This window comes from Acipenser ruthenus, chromosome 7 (assembly GCF_902713425.1).
Source record: "Acipenser ruthenus chromosome 7, fAciRut3.2 maternal haplotype, whole genome shotgun sequence".
Lineage (NCBI taxonomy): Eukaryota > Metazoa > Chordata > Actinopteri > Acipenseriformes > Acipenseridae > Acipenser > Acipenser ruthenus.
Window position 1 is genome coordinate 65,444,876 of NC_081195.1, and position 27,338 is coordinate 65,472,213.

General features: G+C 38.4%; 1 protein-coding gene across 3 annotated transcripts; it reads left to right on the top strand.

Annotated features, from left to right (window-relative positions):
* Positions 1–5,915: 5,915 nt before the first annotated feature.
* LOC117415869 (nucleosome assembly protein 1-like 1) lies at positions 5,916–26,736 on the top strand. Of its 3 annotated transcripts, XM_059027621.1 has the most exons (16): positions 5,916–6,063; positions 14,971–15,009; positions 16,035–16,123; positions 17,979–18,081; positions 19,975–20,116; positions 20,502–20,594; positions 22,202–22,330; positions 22,821–22,892; positions 23,124–23,263; positions 23,381–23,526; positions 23,977–23,996; positions 24,408–24,530; positions 24,630–24,662; positions 25,049–25,099; positions 25,606–25,643; positions 26,268–26,736. In XM_059027621.1, exons 1-15 carry the CDS (start codon positions 5,951–5,953, stop codon positions 25,609–25,611), a joined length of 1,299 nt encoding a protein of 432 aa, XP_058883604.1. In that variant the 5' UTR covers positions 5,916–5,950; the 3' UTR covers positions 25,612–25,643; positions 26,268–26,736. The 3 variants fall into 3 exon arrangements, with proteins under 3 accessions (XP_058883604.1, XP_033882651.3, XP_034778114.2); XM_034026760.3 differs by lacking the exon at positions 25,606–25,643; XM_034922223.2 differs by lacking the exon at positions 25,606–25,643 and having other exon boundaries at positions 20,502–20,582.
* The last annotated feature ends 602 nt before the right edge of the window (positions 26,737–27,338 follow it).

Below are 27,338 nucleotides of genomic sequence, written 5' to 3' on the forward strand. Positions count from 1 at the left end.
TAAGAGATTTAAGATTTAGTTAAATATTTAGCTAAATGTTAAATATTTTTTTAGAGATTTAAGATTTAGTTAAACATTTAAGTTCACAAAATCCAGATTTATTGCAAACAGCTAAATCTTGATTCTCAAAATAAATATTTAATAACAAAATATATATTTATTTTTAAAATAAAGATTTAGCATTTAAATGTTGAAAACTTGCTAGATATTTTATGATTTATATACAGTATTTGAATGTACACATTTAAAAAAAATATTTATTTTTATAACATTTATAAATCTGGGGAAAAAATACAAGATTTAAGTTAAAGTGGGAAAAAAATACAAGATTTAAGTTAAATCTGGAAAAAATGAAGTTAAAATATTAACGCTATTTTTTACACATGGCACCCCATAGTCTTCATCATCCAAACGGCTATTGTAAAATAGAGCTGCAGCATTCTCCAGCCAGATTGTCGTGAGACGCTGGCGTTGAGCACAGAAAAGAATCCCAAGTCTGCTGCAGTTTACGTTTCCTTTCATTCAATTTATGCTTAGCAAGTGTAATTCTACAGTCTTGCTGGATGAAGTACAAAACAGCACATTACCATTGTAAACTGAAGCCGTATTCAACACTGAACTTGAATACTGGAAGCAGTTTTAGACAGGTATGTTTACATAAATTTAAAGCAAAGTTAACTGTGTTAATGTTTATATATGGTACCTGTACTGATTTGGTTATTATCAAACAAACAAAAAAAGCTGTGCATGTTTTTTGCCCCTCCCCGTGTAAACAAAAAAAACTTCGACATTATAGAAAATCCTTGTTTTTCCGTGTTATCATAGAAAATCAAATCGGTATTGTGACACGAAAAGCCGGCCTAAGTCTGCAGGCCCTGGGCCACATCAAAACGGTGGCCTAAATCTAGTCTGGCCCTGGGCTGCCTTTTCTTTTTCGGAGCGTTCACATATGAGAAAAGGCATCCCAGAGGCAGCCCAGGGCCTCCTTAAATCGCAAGTGTGAATGGGGTTGATGTTCTCGGTACAATGAACAACCCTGTGGTACCGGTCAGCTGGATGATTTCTCACACAGTACTCTGGCACATGAGAAGAGTAAAGGTGTTTAAAAGATGTTTACATCACTTTTGCTTTTTAGTTTAGTTTTTAAACACATCTTATTGTTGTGCTGAACACAATCAGAGCACAGTGCTGTCTCTATTCTCTTTCTGTGCTTCAAACAGAGTAAAATAATCTATTCTGTTTCTGGCACTCCTGCACCAGCTCGTGATGCGTGTTTTTATGAAGATCGTTAGGAGGGACAAAACCCCTCCGACACACGTCACTTAAGTCATGGCAGTTGGATATGAAAAGCAAGCATACGGCCCCCCCACACCTCCATGCAGTTTGGCTAACCTCCCCGTGGATCTCAACCCCCAAGTCCACATGGCCAGACTGCTATCCCTCACCCAAGTGGGTTTGAGCTGCATAAGAATCTACGCACTGCTTAATGAGAAAAAAAACTGTTTGATTCTAAATTGTGGGATGTTTCCTAATCTCCTGAAGTGCTTTCTTATTAGGACACGGACTCAGTAGTCCCAGTACTTGTTGGTGAGTAGTGTTTGCAGCTTCTCAAGTCGGGATGCAGGGTCCTTTAGCTTTCCTGGCACTTGGTATAAAAACAGGATTGCAATTGTGGGCTTTTCAGCCATTCTAATTTATGTATCTGTTTAGTCAATTACAAAGATGTATTTTGTATGTATTGCAGTAAGGTTGAAGTCTGTCCACATGTGCAAACTATTCAAAATAAAACTGTATTAATAAAGTATTACTTATGGATAATAGTTGGTAAATTCCAATTCAGTACAATTGGGTAGCGTACTATGATTTAATCACAAGCCGAGGACCATGATTATGAATCCTTATTGGATGGGGAAAAGTTATAATACCCTGGTTTAAAAGTTTTCCAGGACTGTGTCACATTGCATTTCATGCCTGACATTATACATGGGGGGTGTCTGTTCTAACAAAGACATGTTTGCGATAAAGAAACTAACTTGCATATCTTTTAACAAAGTTCAAGAAAAGCCTGTACTCCTAGAGGTTCATCTCTTCACTGCAGCTTCAAGTGTTCTTGGGGTTCTGTCTTGAACAATGCCTGATGGTAGCCTATTCAATGTTGTCACATGGCTGTATATGGTGTTTGTCTCTGGGCTTCTTCATCTGTAGCTGCCAGAACACCCTTAATTCAAATCCATACAGTCAACTGTTTGGTACAGAGAACACTTAGGGGTAGATATACTAAGATGGGCCAGTAGCAGCGCAAACATATCGCAATTTGCATTGTCGTTGTGACAATTTGTAATGTATACATTTTGTCGTATGTACTAAGAGAAAATATGTTAATGAAAAGAGCTGCAATATACTAATTTACATATTTGTTGCATCTTCTTAACGAGATCTCTAGCATACATTGCGAGAGTCGTGCGACATTGTTCAAATAAATAGTGGGAGTTGAGTTGTGGTTTTTCTGCAGAAGAGGGTCCCCTAAGGATAGCGTCTATATATGCAAGGGTGCAAGAATCAAAATAACATCGTTTTTGTTAAATGTTAAAGTCATCTATACAATGCATTCAGTTCTGTATCATTGTACCTATTTTATTACTGTTATATATATTTAAAAAATGAAAGGCAGTTTAATCCCATCACCATCAGATTCTATAGTGGGGCCCCAACCACTCACAAAAAGCTTCTCATAATCATACAGTAGCCCCTTGCTAAACCGGACATGTTTGTCCGACATCAGGAGGTGTCGGGTTTAAAAACAATACAATTAAATCTCACACACATACATTTATAGTTCTTGATGTATTTTAAATATAAATCACTGCGCCGAAATAACACTAATGTATACCCTCATTTGCACAATCACTGCCCCCTTTTTGCAAATGTATGCAGGAATGCCCATAATTACATATTCATCTGAGGTTGAACCGCAAAGAAAAACTGCTGCCGCAAAGCATTCCCTAAAAAGTCGCTAACAGCATTGCACATGTTTCGTACATTTCAGCCTAGACTCCCGACTCGTTTGCAACTATTGCGACAGGCGAATCACTTTAGTACATCTGCCCCTTAGTGTTAGCAGAAAGCAAGCTCTGTTAGGGTCTTCTCCAGTTTTCACACCTTCTTAGGAACATCTTTTGTACAATTTCTGCTCAGATCGGGTCATGCTGTACAAAGCTGACCGATACATGATATCCAATTTTGCTCCATCAGTCAGTACTGGTGCAGCCTTCGGTTTCTTGGTTGTCACTGTTATCATGCTTTTCATGTTTCTGATTGGTGAATGCATGCTGCATCATGATGGCAGCCTTTTACATGGGTCCCTCATAGCTCTGCCAGCACATCTCAGTCCTGACCCAACCATTCCCTTGTCATTAAATCCTGGGCCTTCAGGCCTGAGACAGTAATTGTGTTGTATTGTGTCCACTGCAGGCTAAGCTGAGAGCACCAAACCCATTTTGCTTGTGTAACAGGGCAGACGCTAAGAGTGGGTCACCATGCCCAAGACAGCATCCTTACCTGTGTACAAAAGAGTCCAACTGCTTCATATTATTTGTTTATTATTATTTGTTTATTTAGCAGACGCCTTTATCCAAAGTGACTTACAGAGACTAGGGTGTGTGAACTATACATCAGCTGTAGAGTCACTTACAATTACGTCTCACCTGAAAGACGGAGCACAAGGAGGTTAAGTGACTTGCTCAGGGTCACACAATGAGTCAGTGACTGAGGTGGGATTTGAACGGGTGACCTCCTGGTTACAAGCTCTTTTCTTTAACCACTGGACCACCATATCACCTGCTGGGGTCAGAATCCATAACAGTGCAACACCAAGTGAAAGGCATGAAAGACAACTGAAATAGCCACTAAATCACACACCACCTAGAGCACCAAATACACTGTATTTAAAAAAACAAAACAACTATTGGTCTTATGTTGGCCTGTGGTGCTTGGGGCAAAATACTTTACAGTTAATTATAGATAGTGGCTAGAAAAAGAGCAGGGATGGGGTCTTAGGGGTTGATGAGCTACTGTCCAGTGAATTACTGGGTAATTAAAGAGATGCAGAGGAACACTAATTACCCTGGCTCTGTGCAGGCTGTCTCTCTGTTTAAGTTTCTGCACTTTACTGCCTTCGGGCACCAACACTACAAGTGGCCTATAAATAAAGACACCTGACTAATCCCTATTGTTTTGTCAGTGGGCAGACAGTTTACGCAATCATTCTCTTAAGTGGAAACCTTGAAAAGGGTATAGACCTGATACCTAGGTCAATGAGCACCAGCCTAAATGTTTCTATTAATATATATATATATATATATATATATATATATATATATATATATATATATATATATATATATATATATATATATCAGAATTCATGAATGCAAATATGATATTCCTTTTTTTTATTGCTTCTTCTAGATAGCCAGTTGGTAGTTAAATAGCATTTTAAATGACTCAGCCTGCCAGGTAAAGCGAACGTTTACCTGTTGCCATTGAGTGCACAAGATTTACTGTATTGTCTGGGTCTACAACACCTAATGCATACTAATATAATATCCAGTGGGATTCTGTTACGGCGTTTACCGTTCAAATTACAAGAAAAGGGAAAACTGCCAAAATGGGGTCTGCAAGCACCCCCACTTAAAGGAGTGCTAACCAGTGCTTCCGAATCCTCTTCCTCCTAATAACATTAACAACATTATTACCAGCTCCCCTTTTTATTCGGATGAAAATCTGTTGGTTCTTGTTGTTTTCCGTTAATCAGGTGATGCTCTCCATATTGCAAATAAAATAAACAGAACCAATGTATTTTCAGCGCTAAGAGTGGACAGTGATAATGTTGCTATTGCTAATAAGAAGGGGTGTTCAAACCGTTTAAAGGTACTACCACATATGCTGGCTTGGGCCGCCATTGATTTTAGTCATTAAGCTGAAGGAGCTAAACAAAAAAACTCATCTGCATCAGTTTCTGTATACATTTAAGGATAGAAAACAAAGACTTGGAAAGATAGTTACATGATAATGTCCTTATGACGGAGCATCATTTTTGGATTGACACATGCAATTTCTACAAAGATTTTGTATTTATTTATTTTTTTTACCAGTGCCTATTTTTGTCCATCTATTATTGCCTTACTCAGCTTCTTAACACCCGAGAGCCACTATCACAAATAACAGTATTACTGGATTTGCATTTCACAAGTGGAACCTTGGAGCTGGGACCTGTATGGAATGCAGTGGCGGAGGAATAGCCAGTGCAGCTAGTGCAGTTGCACAGGGGCCTACGCACTTAGAAGGCCCCAGCAAGCAAACTCAAAAGTTGAAATTATTACATTTATATATTTATTTTGTGATTTCCAATAGTGTATTTTAAATTGTAAATACATGCCTCCAAAACACAAAAGTGGAGTACAAAAGTGTAAATTTAAGGGAGACCACAAAAAACCTGCACCTGGGCCCATCTTTCTGTTCCTCCACCACTGATGGAATGTACAGTTTATATTTTTAGATACCAAAGTAGTGAGATTGCTTGTGCCGTTTCCAGAAGGCACATTAAGTCGGATTTTCCCAAGGTCAACTAACATAATGCCAAGGACACTGTGAACGGGAGTAACTACTATACATTTTTTTCCCCCACATGCTTTGTCCACAGAATTTTCAGTGAGAAAAAATGCATTAAGAAATTTCTGATAAAGGTGCACAGAAAATGTGTCTAGAAAAAAATACAGAGATAATAAACATAAACGATAAATTCTGACAAAAGTTCATCACACAGATATCTGTATACGAATGCCAAAAAAACCCAAAACATTAAAAAAACAATTTTCCCCCCCCTTATGCACCCCCGCCCCTCCCCTTGACAGCGCGTTGCCCTGGTGACTGGGTTACGTGCTGACGCTCGATGTATATGAGCGCGAGCGGCGGGATCTCTTTCCTTTTTACCGCCATCAGCGGAGTCTTTTCTGTGATTCTGTGTATCTGCGCAGTGCTGCTGATATACTCCATCAGGACAAGGTAAGCAAAAAAACAGCCTTCCAATGCATGAACCGCACCGCTAGCCGGCATATTTACAGACGGCTGGGTCTTTTTTTCTGTTCTAGCTTGACGTGGGATTCAAAAGCGACAGGTGAACTTGAGAAAACCGTGTACGAAAATGTAAGGAAAAAAAAATAGCGCTGTTCAGTCACAGGCAGCAGCCATTGAGACTGTGTAATGTAACCACCTCCATCATGATGCGCGTGAATGCACAATACAGAATGTCTGATTTCGAATAATTTATAACAAACCATCCCCTGCTTGGAAATGGTATCGCCTGTATTTATTTGATAAAGTTATTTATACCGTTTGTTAAATGATGTCTTGACACATTTGTGTAAAGTAACGGAAGGGGTAGTTGATGCACATTTTTGGTGTCTGCTCACGTTGTGAAGAATGGAGATGGCTGCTCAGTGCTTGCTTGTCATGGTAGCTAACGAGAATGTATAAATACTAAGGGTGTCAGTCTTGAGAAAAACAGGAACAAATTAAGAATGCTGGCCTAGTATAAAACAAGTTATTGACACAGAGCGCACCTCGCCGTTGGAGATTTATTTTTCAATTTGTCATATTCTTGGCATTTCATATGATAATAGTACGGATTATTGAAGTATACTTTCTGTGTCTAGACACTGGCGTAGTTTATATCCTTTACCGTTTGATCACATTTTGGTGTCCAGACGAGTGACTAATATATATATATATATATATATATATATATATATATATATATATATATATATATATATATATATATATATATTTTAAGCCGGTTGTGTTGCATCGTGTATTTATTTATTTCATGCGTGTTAGATGTACCGTATTGTAAACAGCGTTGAGATGTCTTGAAGTGAGCTGTGGACCACGTCCCTTCAGTTTTCCCCATATATATTTGTTTTCCCGGGCCCAATGCAGTGGCAGGGGGAATCTCTGCAGCACGTGGTGACTTAATGGAGATTTGGGAAAAAGTGATACAGAATACATTTAGCTTTGGGCGCCGCGAAAAGAGAACTACTAAATATTACACACCGATGTGGTAACCAACATAAAGATGTCGGTTACGTGATAAGTCTTAAATATGTCCATAAACCCTGCATATTTCCTGGACTGCCACGCTTAACTTTACATTGATACTTATTTGCATAACAATCATGAACGAAAGAATTTCTCACGTCAAGTCAATTATGCTGTTTTCTCTATAGATCAATGTGTTTTCACGACTGAGGGTTAATCTGTAGCGTCATGCATTCAACTTCACCTGGCAATGACATGGTGCAAATCAGATGTTTGGATCATAAGGCTGCACTGTACAGGTTTTGAAACATCATACTGTGGCCTTTAACATTTAATACTGGCAATTGACTTGCGGTGTAACCTTGTGAATCGATGTCACCAAACTGAGCACCTGTAAACAGAGCTTACTCTAAATGGACTGCATTGAGACTTGTTTATTTTTGTGTAGATTAAGTAGATCTAGGCTTGGCCTAAAAGTGATTATCCCTGGACTAGTTTTTAGTTCTGTATGTTCTGTAGAAAAGTTGCACTGTGTAATAGAGGAGATGATGTCACCACTGCACTGAGAATGTGTAACACCCATCTGTGGGCCACTTGCTGCAATAGTGCACTGGGATGAAAGTGCTAATAATAATGTAAACCTGGCAAGCACAGCCCAGAGATTAGTCTGCAGACTGTACCAGCACACTCCTGGATTCTGGGTCCGGCTGCCTGTATTTTTACCAGAATTGCACACTCCCCAGCCCCCAATTTGGTTGCCTGTATTCTTGAAAAATACACAGATTTTAATTTTATATTTGCAGCAACCTTTCAACTGAGACCCCATTTTGTATTCCAGCTCACCGCCATTCATTAATTTGTTTGTCTCGGTCTATTCTAGTAATGAGGGCCCTTTTTCTAAGTGCTCTTCTGCATCAATTCAGGGGTACTTCAGTTTTCATGGAAGGGTGGGTGGGTACTTTTTTAAATATGTTTTTATTAACTGATCTAGAAAACTGTGCAGTAATAGGTGGCTTCTTGCATCATGTACTCCGCATTGTTGCCATCCAACTGTGTTTGTGTGGTATTAACAATTTTAATGTTGATGTTGGCTGCTTTTTCTCTGTTCTGGCTCATTAACTTACCCTGCCATTTCTGGGCTTAACCTGGCATGCCGGACTTCCAGCAGTTGAATACAAGACTATTTCAGGGCTTAACCCTATAGTGCCTGACCCAGTTGTGCTATTTTGTTTTCTTTAAAATCATAGAACCCCAATGAACACACAGTTGATATGTTTGGTAAAAATGTACTTCTCTTGGCTCTTGCTAGTTGATGGCTTCAGCCACTAAGACCCCCTCTCGTGGAACTGGTAAGTGAGATTCTGTCAGTTGGATGATTAGGTTAAATTATTCTTTTTTTCTTTTATGGTCACGCCTACCAACGTGAGTCCGTATTAGTGCTTCTCAAACCAAACCGATTGTTCGGATTGAGCTCTTCACATAAATCAGGTTTTGACAATCAGGTGAGGGTCATTGGCGTTGATTGAGGTGATTAACCATTCAAAGTGAAACAACTGAAGAAACTGCTGCTTGGAGTTAGAAACAACAATCCTCTCATCTGATTGTCTGCACCTAATTTCAGTGGAGAGCTCAATCTGAATCTGTTTGTGCAGCTCTAGTCCATGTGGTCGTTATCTGTTGCCACCACCAGATTATTTAGAAGATACAACCATAGTTCATAACTCTTAATACAGCTGGATTGCAAGTTTCTAAGTGCGTCAAATGTGTTGTACAAAAAAAAAACACAACCACCAGCCTCCCTCAATTCCTACCATGGACCTGTTCTAGAGCGTTCTCTCCTTTTTCATGTTTACCTGTCTGGTAGGGTTGGACGATAGACAATTTATCGTCTGTAAATTATCACTATCATGATTATCGGCCGAATAAAATAATATACTTTTTAATTCTTGTAATATCAAATTTATACTTGAGCAGCATGACAACCGCCAGTCTGTCACTGAGTTTAGAAAAAAAAAAAAATAGGCAGTATATGCACAGAGTTTTTTTACATCTCTGGTTTTACATCTCTTTTGTAATTTATATATTAATAAATGATGTAGTCTTCATATAAAAATACATATTTCTTATTTAAACATTTGTTAATTCAAGAATATTTACTTTCATAAAGCGTCACCAAATGCAGGGCTTGAATTTCATTTTTGTGTTCTGGGGGGATTTTCCCCCCCCACGCTGCAGCCAGGGGGAGGGGTTCCAAAATTGTAGGGGAGAATGGCTGGCAAAAGAAAAGGCACTTTTGCATATAAAAAAACTATATACATTTAACTGCATCATCATTCACACTAGTGTTGCTTTAAAATAAGATGCTTTCAGGAGACCTAACAGCTGGTCATCACTGTGAGACAGAGCACTGTCCATTGCTTTTGCCATTGTTTGACATGACGTTTTTGCATGCAGCGGAAGGAAAAGGTGCTTTTCTTTTTAACCAGCGCTCTATTTCTTTAACTCTTTACACTCGGCCCTATTTCCGCCTGTTTTTCACTGTTTTCATTTATGTAGCTTTCCAATGATACCGCCCCTTTCAGTCTAACCGCTACAATTATTATTATTATTATTATTTATTTCTTAGCAGACGCCCTTATCCAGGGCGACTTACAATTGTTACTATCCAATGACGGAGCAACAGGCTCACAACGAAATCTAAGCTGTGAACTCTGTCACATGATGAGAGGCTTAACTTCAGGCGATCGTAGTTCCGGCTAGGAGTACCACATACACACATTGAATAAATCCTGGTAAGTGGCTTTTACGATGCCTGAGTAATATGTGCGTAACCTTCGGTGCCCTGGCGCCCCAAAATTAATGGGGCTGAGTTTTAAGAGTTACTTAATGGTGTCTTTTTTTTTTTTTTTTTTTTTTTTTTTTTTTTGTTCCCCCAAAACTGTTTACTTACTGCAGTGTACGGAGTTTCTATAATCCTTAAAGCTAGCGTCTGAGAATCACGTACAAGAGAATAAAGTCTCGCTGTACTTGAAATATCCAGCACTACTTTTTATATATTTTAACCAGAACTATTAAGAATGCGGCTCATAGTGCTTTCATCACTGACACCCACTTCCTTATAGATTGTTGTAGTGTTTCAGGCATTCTAAATTGGGTGGAAAATACAGTAGCTTGGTGTCTTAAAATATCACTGGGATTTTCCCGCACTGAAAGTTGCAGATATGTGGGAGCAACTTGGAAAATGCACGAATCCCGCGCTGAAATTCAAGCCCTGCAATGTGTTAATATAATGAGAAAAATTGCTAATGTTACCTGGAAGCATTTCTTTACTTACTTCTGTGGTGAATCTGCCATTAATAGAATTGAACTAGGCTTTTGTGTGTTTGTCTCTTAGGGCTGCTATGATTAAATCAAATATATACATAGATGTAAATACTGGACAATTGATTCAATAATTACATTTTTGTAACACGCATAGTTAATAACATTTAAGTTTATCAATGTACCAAACACCCTGCCTTGCTAGTTACAGTATTTCTGCCAGACAAGCAGTGGGCGTGCTTTTCTTTTCCTGCTCGTGTTAACTAGCATCTGATTTGCTAGTTAGATCCTACCAGCGAATCAGTTTTGGAAATGCTTTGTAAGTACACCCCTCTGTGTATTCAATGTAAACAAAAAAGCGTGCCGCCTTGAATCTAGCGCAGGACGACAGGCTTGTATTCCTAGACAACAGCCTGTAAATGGTGTGCACATTGAAGAAAACTGACTGTATATAGTTTGCACTTGTTTGGAGTTTCAAAATGAACTGTTATATAATGAAATATTTAACAATATTCAATAATGTTAAAGATTTAAAAAAAAAAAAAAAAAGATGAATGCAATTTTGGAGTAACGACCAGCTTGACCTATAGCGGGTATGCATGTTGTGGTAAGTAAATCAAATTCTGATGATGTTTTAGGCAGGGATTTCCGCATTGTGTGTTTCACAGATAGTGACGGTTAGGTGGTACAGAATTAACAAGATGCTGTTGCTGAATAAATATTTTAGTAACAACCAAGTAGTATGTGAACTTGCTTTAGGCTTGTTGCAAATGTTGTGTTTTTTCCCTCCTGACGCCACCATGTCGTAGTTGCCCCTCGCATTCACAAGCGTTTACTTAACTGCAGTGATATTAAAATAATCATGGAGGGGCGGGGAGGGCGGGGGGGGGAGAAGAATGGAGCGAAAATGTATGTGGGCGGTACAATCAGATATTTATTCGAACGATTCGATTTTGTATGCCCAATTAATCGATTGCTATTTGGAGGCTTAAGTGACAGCCTTAATGTATCTGTATATAGAGTATACTATTAGGTTTTGCACATCGCTGCTTGTATGCAGACAGTTTAATAAAATACGCCACCTATCCTTCCATTTAAAAAAAAAAAAAGTTAGTTGCATAATTTTTTTTTTTTTATAAAAGTTCTCTTCTATTATGCAACTACCTTTTTTTTTTTTTTTTTTGTTACACAATAGCAACGCCCATGGGAACAAATATATAGGAGGGTGCTGAGCACCTGCTTATTTTTCCCCATGCAATGCATAGGCTGCAGTATAGTACTCCTGTCTATACTGCAGTTTAAAATAAAGAAGCAACAAAGTTGTTCATGCTATAGTAGGTAAACGTTTGCCATATGGTTGTTTTTTATTTTCTTTTTGCAATTGCATTCAATTTATGTAAAAAGAAATCTATTAATGTTTAATCGTCAAGTTCCACTTTTATACAGTAATTTTACAGTGAGCTAGCGGTTTTTATTTTTACAAACAATATTTGTGTTTGTTAGAAAACCAGTCCTGCTTTGCCGGTGTACAACTTATCAAAATGAAACCATGATGCAAGTTAAAAGCCTAATCGGATTGTTTAATCTCAATACTTGCCTTATCTTCCCAAAGTGCGCAGTGCTCACACAGACCATGTTTTCCACCTCACGCAGACAGGTGCAACATGAAGCTGCAGTCAGTAATGCTGAATGTATGAACCCAGTGGCTGATGGCTTTAATTTTATTATTATTTGTTTATTTAGCAGACGCCTTTATCCAAGGCGACTTACAGAGACTCGGCTGTGTGAACTATGCATCAGCTGCAGAGTCACTTACAATTACGTCTCACCCGAAAGACGGAGCACAAGGAGGTTAAGTGACTTGCTCAGGGTCACACAATGAGTCAGTGGCTGAGGTAGAATTTGAACCGGGGAAGCCCTTTTCTTTAACCACTGGACCACACAGCCTGACGGAAACAGCAAGTGTATCATGACTGCTACAGAGGTTTTTGGCGTCTCGCCGTTTTGATTTTAGCAGAGTTAATTGTGTTTGGATTGGGTATTTCAAGTCAACTTCTAAACGTTAGAGTATTTTTAAACTCCAATTATTAACTTAATTTTGCCTTCAGAGAACGGTTAGAGCTAACCTGGCACTGTTTCTGGGATCCTTTCACAGCATTGATGGCTGAACTGTCCGCTATGAAAAAGGGTGTTTTAAAATAATCACCCCCATGATTGATACTGTAGAATCAATGGAAGCTGCTAAGTTTATGTAGCTTGAATGTGTGTTTTTTTTTTTTTTGAATCGGCAGGTTTTTTTTTTTTTTTTTTGTTTGTTTTTTTAACCCCATTTTCTGCCCAATTTGAAATGCCCAATTTTAAGACTGGCTCAACGCTGCAACCCCCACACTGACTCGAGACGAAAACGAACACACGTGTCCTCAAACGTGTGTCGTCAGCAGTCCGCTTCTTTTCACTCTGCAGGCCTGCCATGCAGCTACCTGAGAGCTTCAGCGTCGGAGGACCACGCACCTCTGGGCCGCTTGCAGGTGCCCGGCCAGTCTACAGGGGTTGCTGGTGCGTGGTGAGCCGAGGACACTCTTGCCGACCTAGGCACTCCCCACCCCGGGCGGTGCTCGGCAAATTGTGCGCTACCCCCTGGGAACTCCAAATCACGGCCGGCAGTGGAATAGCCTGGACCTGAACTGGCGACCTCCTGGCTATAGGGCGCGTCCTGCACTCCACGCAGAGTGTCTTTACTGGATGCGGCACTCGGGTGCCTCCTGAATGTGTATCTTTTGTAAAGTGACATACTGTCACACAAGCAGGAGTTTAACTGTTTAAAGATGGAATACATTTATACTCAATCCCCTTTCGCGCCAAGACACTATGTTGGAGCTACAGTAGGACAGTTAACTGAAAGATGTATCTGCAATTGGTGAACTGATTTAAAATGAACATCAGTTCAGTGGCATCTCCTGTAAAGATGTTAAAACTTTGAACCACTTACTGAGGATAACTAGCATGCCTGGGGATAAGCAACTTTTTGCATTGACTTACCAGAATTGTAGTGATCTGTTACTGAAGTCCACAATGCTTGGTCCTGGCTCATTTTTATTATTGGAAACAGGTGTGTCTTGTCTAGTGTTACCTGGGCTACTGTAGAATGTCTGTTGCACACTGGAGCCTGTCCTGATTGACACATTGGTCAGTTCTATGGAGGGACTGCATAGGTTGCGATCATGCCCTGTAAGAAATTCTGGAGATCATTTTTCCAATGATTCCCATAGGTTGTTCGTGGGATACAGGGTCTCTCCTAGTTTTAACTAGCTTTGTTTCCTTTTTCAGGTCTAAATGTTAGATTCCTTTTGATTTACGAAAGACAACACAGGCATGCAAGGTAGAACATTTACTTTGCAAAGGATTTGTTTTAAACCTTAAGATAATGAGAACAGATTCTGACTGAACTCTAAAATGGCTGCTTTAATTCATATCCCTGTTCATTATTATATAAAAAAAAAAAAGCTTGTGTGTGAATTTAATTTGAGCTAGTCAGCCACGGATACTGCACATCTCCAACCGTGCAAACATTAGCGTTGCTTATAAAGTAAATGCAACTTTGCATTTTAAAATACCCGTGCTTGCTTCCAGGTTTAAGGTTTAAAACCTGTTTTTTATTATTATTTTTTTTATTTATTTTTTTTTCAAGTCCTGAACACATTTATGTAGAATAGGAGCTGTGTTGAATTACCAAACAGAGAATAATATAAATAGGTTTGGATTCAAACTGATTGATTTGTTCTCAAAATAGTTGTTGTTCTTGCAATGTTAGTGTCTTCTGTTGCAAGGGAGAACATGGGTCTTGGTTTGTTTTGTTTTATTTATTTATTTATTTATTTATTTTACTTCAAGCTGAATGTAACTGATCTTGAATTCTTTTCACACCTTGGTAGCCCGGAAGGATGAGGGGGGTTGACATTTGATATGTACCCTCTTGTTTTTAAACAATGGTGTGTAGTTTCTACTGTACAGTGAGGTATTGGAGGAAAGAAGTGTAATGCAGGTCAACAACCCTGGTACCATGTAACATTAAGGCGGTATAATGACCTAGAAAAATACAATCTTTTGAAATATTTTGAATAAAATCATCGGATTCCACTTCAAACTCAAATGAGAACATTTTTAAGCGGCTGTCCGTCAATTCTGCTGTTTTTGAATGGTCACTTTTAATAAAACAAATGGGTCCTCCTGAGATGCAGCAAGATACAACATTTAGGCACTAGGTGCTGGAAGGAAACTCTGCAGCTCAGGATCATAAAGATGAAAACCACTGCAGCACATGCAGCAGAATGTTAGGATCCTCGTTTATCTACAATACGGGGGTGTGACGTGATTGCTGTAGCAGACTCCTGTTAAAGCCCCCATTGAAGCTTGTTGGTGTGTAAATGGGAAGACCATATGTAGAATGCTCTGCCAAGAAGGGTTGGCAATGCACCCCCCCCCCCCCCCCCCCCCAGTGTGGATTGTTAGACGTCTGTATAATGTTTTTTTTGTTTTGTTTTTTCCCCCTAGGAATTCAGCAGACCAAAACAAGATGGCAGACATTGACAAGTAGGTGCTTTTTTAAAGTTTTTTAAAGCGTGTCTTGAACAACTTTCCCACAGCTGAGAATATGACCCGTTACCTGCATCTGCCGTTGAACTGGTTGTATCAGGTTCTCCCCCCACCGCCCCGTGACCAGGATACACTGACGTGCCAGTGTGTTTTAGACTTGTGATCAGGATATATTGATCGTCTCCAGCAGTAAGCTGAGTGGGGAATGTTTTGGGGGACTTTGCACTTATTTTTGTATAGTTATTCATCCCCTGCATATCTGTGTAGTACTGTAATCAAAATCTAATAAATAGGTGTAGTTCCGGGTTCTGTCCCCTGTCGGATACGCCCATCTTGCCAACTTGTAGGTATTTGGATTCAGAAACTTGGCTGAAGATCTTTTATCTTTTTTTATTTTAAAAGTGATGGGTTAACATGTAAGCTTTCAGTTGATGGCTTTTTTTTTTTGTGGATGAATTGCTTTCACATTTGGGGAATGTTTGAATACAAAAGTGTTAATGATAGTGATGAGCAGCAAAATCAATACAAATATATGTTTAGGTGTTGTGAATGTTTAGAGTGCAGACTATGTTTTTGAGTTTATCAGAAGCTGCTTCTGGCGCTGACCACACTCTCGGAGATTGTTGGCACCAGTGCCAAGAGGAATCTACTTGGTGACCAGAATTTCCTAGGAAATGTGTTGGCAGTCCGTTTTAAATATTCTCTTTGTAAGATAGGATAGGCAAAATAGTGCTGGATTGACCATCACAACTTCCAACTTCTATTTAACGGGTTGCAAAAGTTTTTAAATAACTGTTTACACAGGATAGTGCGACTGAGACGTGCCTCGGCATCTCAAGTAGGGTGTCCAGTCTGGGTCCAGTTACTCAGCTGTGTAGACATGCTTCCTAACAGCACGGGGCAGGGGGCCAGTGAAATGTTTGACCAACCTGGAGTAAATTGGGTCATAGCCTTTATTTTTTGTAAAATCTTTTGGAGATGTGATATGTTGGATAACATATGTTTGTGTGTTTTTCTTGCAGCAAAGATCAGGCTGAGATGGACCAAGCAGACATGGAGGATGTTGAGGAAGTGGAAGAAGAAGAAACTGGCGAGGATGTCAACAGCAAAGGTAAGAAGTTGAATGTTTTTGGACAAGACTTGCCTTGGAAGACATTTCTAGAGAAAATGTTTAATAAACCAAACTTTGAGTATGTGTGTACATTCTTGACTTCATGTATAGGCAGTGCTGTAAAATATTTTCATGTGATTTACGCATTTGTGGTGCTTTCCTGTATGCTGCTTTTTATAAAGAAACTGTGTCCCCTTTGGGGTTAAATGTAAAGATCGTGCACACAGGATTGGTTTGCTTGAGAAAAGGGCTTATGTAAAAACCTTGGTGTATTCAAGAGTCTTTCAATTAAATTGACTGAAGACAAACGTCTTTCCAAATAAGAATTGGTACATCTGGACAGTGTTGAGTGCTTCTTCCTGATTTTTAAAGTAGGTTTGCTTAATTCAATGTTCACATTAAGCTTCATTCCAGAGGGATGAGATCCAGAGTAAGTGCTGAGCCAGTATTGGTGTTCTAAAAATCGTCTGTTCAGTGGTCCCTGAAGGCCTTTCCATGTAAAGTGCAGGGGAAGTTATTTAATTGTGGCTTTTAATAAGTAGTAATTCATTATCCAGCTTTTAAATCTCACAGAATTTGTCAGTGCTAGAAAATCGTGATAAAGGGGTGTAGGTTGTCTAGTTCAAGTAATTTATATTGGTTTCCTGTCTTGACTACTGTGGGGATTTTAGTTAATACCAGAGATGAGAAATATCTGCCGTTTTTGGTGTTCCGCTTTTACTCAGTCACCTGGGACTATTGATGTAATCAACGCAGATCTGTTTTTTTTTTTGTTTGTTTGTTTGTTTTTTAAGCTATTAATACATTTGACGGTTGGTGAATAAATAAGGCAGTTTCATTAAGGCGGTTGTTTTTACATTACGTTCCCCGTTGCATTGGTGCTTGCAGACAGCTGTCTTGGCAAGTTGCTATTTTTTTGGTCCTCAAACAAGTACTGTGAATTAAACAGTTATGGTGCGGTGAGCACCATCTCTGCCTTTATTGTAAATGCTTTCCTGTTGAATACTGACGGTACACATGCGTCTTATACAACAGCAGCCAAGTAATCAATTTTTTTTTTATTGGTCCGCATGCGTACCTGCGTACAAGTTATGTGAACCCCTGATTATGGATCAAGAGGGTACAAGGCATTGGAAAGCCATATTCTCTGCAGAAAACATGTCGTCTGCATTTTCTTTGTCACCTGATGTTGATGGAGACAAACATGGTGATCCAGTGAATTATGAAATCCACCCCACATTTTAAACAAGCATCTTTTGAAAAACAGAAGTTGCCAGACATTTGTTTCCCGTAGAAGAGTGTGAAAAATCAAGAGATCATTTTTAAGATCTTTTAATAAAAGAACGTTAATATCTTTGTTTTACACTGACCCTTTTAAGTTTTAAACATTTTTCTATTCCTTGCATGTTTATTTGACTGGATACTTGCATCAAGTTTCACTGACCCTATTTTACCATCCTGACTTGTCAAAAAAAAAAAAAAAAAAAATCAAATTTTGCTTGGCAGGTGCGGTTTTGTTCACTCAAGTATTGGCATCTTTGGGTTTGTGAAGCCAGTACTTAAAATTTACTTATTTTGTATACAATCTTAACTTCATGCAATTTGGGTTCCAACACGGCAGTGGATCCCAGATTCCAGGCACTTTTTTTTTTTTTTTTTTTTATCTTCTCTCTTTCATCTCTGTAATATGATGTCTTATAAGGCTGCAGAATTTGTATTCTCCTCTTCCACCTCGCTTGTAAAATAAATCTACGTGCATGCCTCCGTCTCTGTGTGCTTAACTGGGATTACTCTGATGCATATAATGCGCTTTCCCAGCAGCACGCTAACTTGAGTGTTTGTGTTCTGGTTCCAGCCCGTCAGCTGACGGTTCAGATGATGCAGAACCCACAGATTCTCGCAGCCCTGCAGGAAAGGCTGGATGGGCTTGTTGGGTCTCCTTCCGGCTACATGGAAAGGTAAAACACCAACAGGTTTTCTGACATTTCCTGTTCGTGCTACCCTTTTACAGTGGGGTGGAAATACAACAGAATGTATTCATAGAAGCATGTGCAAAATGTATTGAGATGGAGGGCAAGTAACCCATTGTACACACTTCTGTGCACCTTCGTACCTGTGTAATTCAGCATAACCAGTGTTCATGGTTGTCGGCACTTGCATTCAAAATTTAGAAAATTAAATGTTATGCCATCTGCTGGCAGTGGTGGTTCTTGGAACTTTAAGTGAATGTGTAATGCCCTCTGGCAGGAGAAACGCAAGCAGTCTTTACAGTGCAGTTGTGCCACTGAAAAGCAGAATTGGTAGGGCTCTCTGTTCATGCTTCTGTTCCTGGAGAACAATGTGCTTTTTCTAACTTGGGATTGTGTAAGTGTTCCCTCTGGTCTCCTCCTATAAAATGCCAGTTTGGTATTCTTGTTGGTGTAGTATAGTGATGGATGAGCCTCTCTTGGCATGTGATTGCCTCTGCTAACTTTTTGTTTTGACTGTGTGGTGGAACTAAGCGGTTGCTGTCCTGGTGGTTGCTGGTGGTTTTTTTTTTTTTTTTTTTTTCTCTGCTTGATTTAGGCTGGTGTAATTAATCTGTCCAAGTGAACAGCATTCAAGCAGCACTGTTCAGGGTCACATCCATAACTCTTGATGTGATGGCACGCAGCTTGTATCCAATGTAGTCCTCTTAAAACTGTGTGTAGTATCTAGCATATTTGTGAAGCAGTCCTCCTCCCCCAACCTGTATTCTCTGTCAATTTGACAGCAAGGTTGTAAAGTGTGGTTTCTCAATATGAACTTGCATGTTTAGTTTGGACTTTAGTTATAAAGTATGTATAAAAAATAAAGGAAGCTGGTATTGCATAATATTGCAAAAAATAGAACCTATATAGTGTCCAAATTACTTTTAGTTAACAGTATAGATCGGACTGCTATGCAAAGGAAGTCTTATTTCCATCCCTGTTTAAGATGAAAGCAGTGTAAGTAGTGTAGTTCACCAGGAACTATTGCAAGACTGGCAGTCAGCAATTTGAGATGCATAATCTAATTCGCAGGCCATTGACAACATGTTGGCGACAGTTTGACAGTAATACTATAGAATGCAAAGTAGTTTTAGCGCTTGAATGTGGTACAGATTTTAAGTGCAGTTGTGTGTTTGGACATTGAGTTTGAAGGGTGAACTGTCACTTGTGTGTCTTCACACCCCCTGCCAAAACAAAGTGTGTGCAAAGAAGTAATTTGGTGGTTTATTAATGGCTTTTCTAAATGGTTTAAAGATTTGCCAGTAAGAAGGACCAGGTTATACCCTGCAACCTGTTTTCACCAGGATCAATGTAACTGCGCTCGTAACACAACTACTGGACTGTAGGAACATGTGTGAAAATGTTCAGGGATGCAGATGCATGCATTGTTACTGTTCATGGTGCAAACTTATCAGGCTTGTAAAAGTTTTTAACATTACAACCTCGAGGTGCCAACCTCTGATTTTAAATGTACCCCCACAATATTGAATATTTAAAAGGGCTTGTGTTGCCCCCCAAATAAATCTTTATCTGGAGTACAATGAAGCTGTACTTGTTTGTACTATTCACAAATATCAAGCTTGATGTCCTGAAATGTTTGATATATGCAGATTAAATCCACATTGCTCTGTGTTCACGTTTCAGTTAAAAACTGATTTTGATTGTAGCTCTTACTATCTTTTTTACATTTTGTTCAACCTCTTTTCTTTAATGGCCAGCAGAATGCCCTCTTCACTATCTGTAACCTAGTAAGCCACAAGGGTTGGTTTTAGTTTATCATTTTGCTTTATTTGTGTCTCGTTATATGTATAAAGTCTAATGGATTCTGACTTCATTTTTCAGCTTGCCGAAGGTGGTGAAAAGACGTGTTAATGCATTGAAGAACCTCCAAGTAAAATGTGCCCACATCGAAGCCAAGTTCTATGAAGAAGTGCACGAGTTGGAAAGAAAGTATGCAGCACTCTACCAGCCCCTCTTTGACAAGGTAAGGTGACAAGTAGAGGTGTAACAATTCATTGTGTATCTGATGCATTGTATCATAATGGAAGGTTGGGGTGGGGTGGGGGTTATACCCAACTATAAACTCCACTCTGCACAATAGATTATTTACTTATGTCCCTTGTGTGGAGTGTAAACCCTTGCAATACAGTTCAGTGGCTGACAGACATGGTTGATTCGGTTACAAACTGGAACTGTGGGTACTTCCCTGACCTAAAATGATATAATAATGGAATTAGTAAACTGCGTAAAACAATTGCATGCATGTAGCATTTACATTTTATAGGATTAGCTATTGTAATACTCAATACATTATTACCGTGTTGGTATCAAAGTAAAACAAATGGCTGATCTTGCTTTTTTTCCCCCAGAGAAGTGAAATCATCAATGCTGCTTATGAACCAACCGATGAAGAATGTGAATGGAAAGCAGATGAGGAGGAAGAACTGACAGTAAGTAGTCAGGTACAGGAGACTTTTTTCACACTGTTTCACCACAAGGTGTCTCCATGGTTTAGGATTGGGCATAGCATGCACACCATTGCTTAACTGTCATGCAGAATTTCATCAATTTTGTTTGTTTTAACTGTTGCAAGAATTGCACTACTTAATCCTGTTTCTTAGTGAACCATGTGTCCTGTAACAGGCTGCTTTATTTGTCAAACACAACAGGAATGTATTTTGCAATCCTGTGTTGTCAAAAAAAAGGGTAGTACACTTTCTTGGTGATACAGCAATATTTGTATGTTGAGTTGTACAAAATTATTTTCCACCTATAATCCAGTGTTCTATTGCATACAATAGAAAAACATTTGTTTTGTCAAATGTTTTTTTTATTATATCTGTTCAATAAAATATATAGATAGTACATAACCTGTTCAATATGTTGCTTATGTTTAGAATAAGGGACATTGGTGTCTTTTAATATGGTGGTAGAATTAGATTGCATGTACCACTATCCATTTGTTCTTTTGAAATAGTCAGTTTTATATTAGTGCTGGGACGAACACACAGGATTTTCATGTTTTGAGTATTTGCTCATAATTTAAATATTCGTTTGGCTATTAGTTCATTTTTCAAAAAGTAATAAAAGCCATTATATTGCTCAGAACGCAGGCAGAGACAGTATAGCAGCAGGGGCGTGGCCGTGGCCCCTGTGTGTGTGCCTTTTTATTTTACAGCAAGACCTTACAATATGTAATGTGTTAAAATAGAAAAATATCCCAGGAGTAAAGAATAAGCTGTGTAGGACTTGCTTTACCACAGTGAATTAACTGCAAAACAAAGGATGCCAAATAACAGTTCAAGTTAAATGTTTTGTTTATTCCCGAAATACATAGTACACATTTTACTTGTTTACATGTGCCTTTTTGTAGCTGAACAAACAAATGAAAACCTGAAATTTAAATTTAAAGACTTCAAATAAAACAAACGTGGAAGTGGTGTAAAGTGAAGGAGGGGAGGGGGGGGGTGGGCGACTCACTGTTTTGGTTCTTGTTTATTACATTCCACATAAGACACCAACAAAATATATAATATATACAGTCTATATAAAAATCATTACACAACATTTTCAGGAAGTTGGGTACTGTTTAAGTGAGGCATTTCAGTCCCATGAGATTCTGGCTTGCTCTAAAGCAGCACATAATCTGGTTTGTTTACTTTTTGCTGTCAATCTTTTGTGTGGTGGTTTTTTTTGTTTTTTTAATTTTATATATAAAATATCTATTACATGGAGCTCTTTTTCATTTGAGGTGTTTTTTTTCTTTTTTTTTTTTAAACTGTCGCACAAATTCTGGTGAGGCGGTAATTTAAGTGCAAGGTATTTTTGTCATTTGTATCTCGATTTTTGTATACGAATACATGTTAAAAAAAATATTTGTTTGGATATTTGTCCCAGCACTAATTTATATACATTATGCAACATAATGCCTGGTACTTTCTGACTTTTTTTTTACTAAAATAAAACTGTGTAGTTGATCTGTGGATATAATGAAATCTCTGAACTTCAGTGATGACTTATGTTTTATTTCTTGGCCTTGTGTGTATTTTAAACCTGTTCTTTAACACAGGAGGAGATGAAGGAAAAGGCAAAGGTCGATGAGGAGAAAAAAGATGAGGAAAAAGAAGATCCAAAAGGAGTTCCGGAATTCTGGCTGACAGTCTTTAAGAATGTTGACTTGCTCAGTGACATGCTGCAGGTGAGTGCCTAGACATGTTGTATTGCAGTGCCATGCATGCATGCATGAGGAGGGTGGGGGTTGAGACTTTAATGGCTGCAGCAGGTGCAACATGGGCAAACCGGCTTTAAAACGGTGTTACTGAACCTGTCAGCCTTAATGTGTCGGGCAGCATTAGTTTTGATTTGGTGCTTTTTGTTTTTTTTAAGATCTCTATTTTGTGGTGAAAAATAGTTTAATTCCTTGTACGTCAGAACAGCAGTTACTTTAGTACTGTTTTGAGAAACAAGTTTGTAGAGGCTAAAGAGAAATAACTGTCAATTTACAGACCCCCTTCTGTTTTGAGATGGTGAGCTTGTGCTGCCACCTCGTGGTAAAATTACAAGGATGTAAATTGCTCGTGCTGGTTGTATCTCTAGCATCAGTCCATAAATACCCAAGAGTTGTCAGAAATATTATGAAATAAAGGAAGCTGGTTATATAAATTCTGTAAATGTCACTTTTGTTACAGGAGCATGATGAACCAATTCTAAAGCACTTAAAAGACATAAAAGTTAAATTCTCAGACCCTGGGCAACCAATGGTAAGTTTATTTGTTTCTCTATATGTACTAAATGCAACTATGTATGGTAGGCTGTACCTATTTATTTAGCTTTTATATAACTACTAGCAAAAGAAGTAATGATAACACTTTTGGGTTATCTAGAGCAGAATACAAAAAATGCATTTGACCTTTTTTAGTGCATTTCAGCTTGGTGAACAGTAAAGTTGACATGTCACTGTAGAAAATTGAATCTTCTTTCCTTCCTGTCAGAATTTCACGCTAGAGTTTTATTTTGAATGCAATGACTTCTTCTCAAACGAACTGCTGGTAAAAACATACAAGATGAGGTCAGAACCAGATGAGTCGGATCCCTTTGCCTTTGATGGACCAGAAATCATGGGCTGCACAGGGTAAGAACTGAACGTGTAGTAGTATATCCCCTAACTACTGCAGCACATGAAATGTAATGAAGAATTAGCGTCATTGTGTCACGCATCTTTATTTCATTATAATTCTTTTTTTTTTAGTTGTCAAATTGACTGGAAGAAGGGAAAGAACATCACATTGAAAACCATTAAAAAGAAGCAGAAGCACAAGGGACGAGGCACAGTGAGGACGGTTACCAAAACGGTGCCAAATGATTCCTTCTTCAATTTCTTCACTCCTCCGGAAGGTAAGCACACGATACCTTATTTACATCTGTTTTCAAATAAATTACCATGCTAGGACAGCCTAGGTTTCACAGCCCTTGATGGTACATTTTGAATCAGTTGCATGAAGGAGAATTTATTCTTTTAGCTTCAGTACTTTTTAGCTGCACTGTGTGGCGGCTTTAGATACACCGCTGTATTCTTAATCCAAAGCAAGTGTGTCCATATCTGAGAGTCTTGTATATAGTCTAGTCTGATTTTTAATGTGCTTTTCAACCCTATTGAGTGACTTCAGTTTTTCTTTCATCTTTTTACTAGTGCCCAAATTTATTTATTTATTTATTTATTTATTTATTTTATTTTTTTTAATTGAGGAACACATTTGCTTTGACCATATTGGCAAAAGTTAATATTGAAAACTGCATTATAACCTGGGGGCAGTTTTACTAAATTTATTTTTGGTTTTTTTACAGTTCCAGAAAGTGGTGAGCTGGTAAGTGTAAAATGACTCCAGTATTCCAGTAAGGGGGAGGATGGAGGGGGGTTACTGGTGAGCTTACACTTTTTTAAATGGTTTTGGATATTTAAATCGATACACATGTCCCACAAATACAGCTATGCCACACACACGTTTGTGTTAGTCTTGCTCTAGGGCTGCATTTTGTCCCACTCTAGCATAGTCTCAAGTACAGTGGGTGATGGTGGTGTTCGGCACTTCTATAGAACTTCAGTTTGGTGATTTTCAAATGTTGCGTAGGCTTGTAAGAGTTTGCTGCTGTACAGTAGCTGCTCTTTGCCTAGCAGGGCTCTCCTGTAAATTTAATCTAAACTAGCAGGTCATTCTGAATATTTACCTCAAGATCTGTGTATGAAACGGCAAACTAATTTCTGGGTGAATTTACAGGATGAAGATTCCGAGGCAATCCTGGCAGCTGACTTTGAAATCGGTCACTTCCTCCGAGAGCGCATTGTCCCGCGGGCCGTGTTGTACTTCACAGGCGAGGCCATAGAGGATGACGATGATGATGTGAGTTAGTGGTGGGGTGTGTGTGTATGTGGTGGGATGTGGGACCCAAACTTTTTTTTTTTTTTTTTTAAACAATTTTTTTTTTTTTTTTTGTTCTAGTATGATGAAGAGGGAGAGGAGGCAGATGATGAGGTAAGTACATTCTTGTTGCTACTAAAATGACTATTTACAAATACATTAATAGTCTATCAGATGTCTTGTTTTACAGTGTGTTGCCTTTCTTGGTGATTTCTGTGCCAGCATAAAATCCCTTGCAACTTGACATCAATCTTGACTGCAGCTATTTTCGGATGTAACTATTGGTCCCCAGTGCTTGGAGCCTGGCAGACCTGAATACCTTAGTTAGTTTCCAGTGTCTTCTCAGTTGACTTGCCCTATTTTAAATGTGAATGGAGGATGTGTGTTAAGGCTCGATGACCAGCTAACAGGATGGCATAGAAGCTACTGCTGTGTTGCTTGGAAGGCATTTCTTAGTGTATGTGTACAGTGTATATATAAATGTATCTTGTTTAAAACAGGAAGGAGAAGAGGAAGCGGATGAGGAAAACGATCCTAATTACGACCCGAAGGTGGGAATTTATTTGGCTTAATTTAAGTGTTTGGGCAACTTGAGTCCCATAATTAACAATTTTGGTTGAAACATTTTATAGTGAATTCAACATACAGAACACATACTGTCTTATGCATTTCATTAGCATGATGATTTAAACAATATTTTTTGGAGAACTACATCTCATTTGGGGAGGGTCAGATTTGCTTGACTAATACAGGATTGGCTGATGTAGAAAATATTAACCTCAGGGTGGGCGGGGGTTCTCCGTAACCCTTTGACCAGGAGAGAATCATGTGAGCCTGTTCACTGAACTTCAAATAGAATGCACATGTTTCAATATAAACCACATGTTACTTAATTCTACTAAATGCACAGACGACTCTAGATTTAGACCCTCCAACAATTCTAAGCTTGTTCTAAAACGGTTCTGTTCTTTTGATTCAACTACTATATGCCTTTTTATTGTTTCATCTACAATCACTCTGCACTTTGTCAGTTCCTTTCTAAATTTTTCCTTGCTAGGTTTAATGATGTCTGTAGAAATAACCCTATCCCAGTAGGTAAGGCTAATTGTCGGTTTAACACACCATACATTTGTATGTGCTTTTCCACTGTACACTTTGGACACTAATGTTGTGGTTTTATTTTCAATAACCTGCTTTTGCAACAGTACTGTTTCTTCTGTATGTTGAAGCTAGTTTAAACTCTTAAATGGGGTTGGTACTTGCAACTGCATAATGTGTCTTAAAGCTGTGTGATTTGGAAGGAAAGGGGAAGCACTATTTTGTAGAAATAATTTGTTCCTTAGCGACGTGTGTGTGTAGTTGTGTGGTGTGTTTTTTTTTTTAAGATTTCCTGGAAGGATTGAGAGCCTGACTGTACATATGTGCAGTCATTAATTCTAATCTTCAGAATAATAATAAAAAAAATACATTAAATAAACTGTTGTAACCTAGCTTGGATGTAAACCGTTGATTTGGTTTTTCTTCTGTTTTCAGTTACAATGTTAAAGACGGGGGGGGCTGTAATTTTGTTATATATAGAATGACATTTTGAAAATTAAAAATAAGTCCAACTGAGCATGTTGAGAGGCAAACTTGTACTAACATTTGGGTTTAATGCATTTGCAACGTGTGTTTTTTCTTAAAGGGATTTTATGTAACGTTTTGTGTTTGTTTCAACAGAAGGACGCGAATCCACCACCCGAGTGCAAGCAGCAGTGAAGCCTGCGTATGTGGCCTTGAGGATTAACTGCACTGTAACAGCTTATTAAACAAAACCTAGTTACTTACAGCCTTATACTGTTTTGTATTTTCTTGTTAGAAATAAGTTTACATTTCTTTTTGTTACAAAATCATGAAGGGCCAGTTTCAAGCCTCTGCTCATTCTACATAGTATTTTAATAGAATTATCTGTAAAAACAATACATACAATAAAATAAGTTAGACTGCAGTAAATCCATCTTCAAACAAAAAAAAGGCAAGCATGACATTTGTTTATTCACTGCTAAATAGTTTGGGTTCTTGTGAAGTTTCTTGTATTGCTTTTTGAAAACAGCTGTGGAAAGACTTTGTGAAAAAATTTCAAATTCAGAGACCGATATTTGTTTAGCCCTATTCCTCCATTAAAGAACCAACCAATTTATGATTTTTATTCCAGTCGTCTGAATGGGTTTAATATGTCTGTGCTTGCACTAGCTGTGCCACCTTTGTTATAGACATGCAGTGCTGCAGTGACTTGTAATAACTAGACTATTAAATATCATATTCAATATCTGGCTGTGGTGGAGACCGAACTGCATAGCCACAGAAGGAAACGAATATGAAATTGAAATGTGTACATACTGTCTGCTCGTTCGCAGTGGTTTTTGTTTGTGAAACTGACCTACCAAAAAAAAAAAAAAAAAAAAAAAAGGCTTTAGTTGCCACATTAAGGTTATTGTGTACTACTCTGGGTGTGAATAAAAATAAACAAACAAGTTTTGTGTTTGTCTGCTATTTCAATCTACATCCCTACAAGATGGGGGGAGGGGGGAATTGCATTGAGCGAGTAAGCCCTCTGGCAACTAAACCAATCAGTCTAAATTGGGCTCACCTTAACAGCTTTGCAGGTGTCTGTCAGACTTTGAGTCGTACATGATCACAAAGTATCTAGAACTGTGCTAATTCAGCACTAGTGTATTTCTTGAAGAAAAAAATTAAAATTGATGTTCGAGCTCAGATAACTCAAGACAGTTAATTAAAAGCTGTATGTTT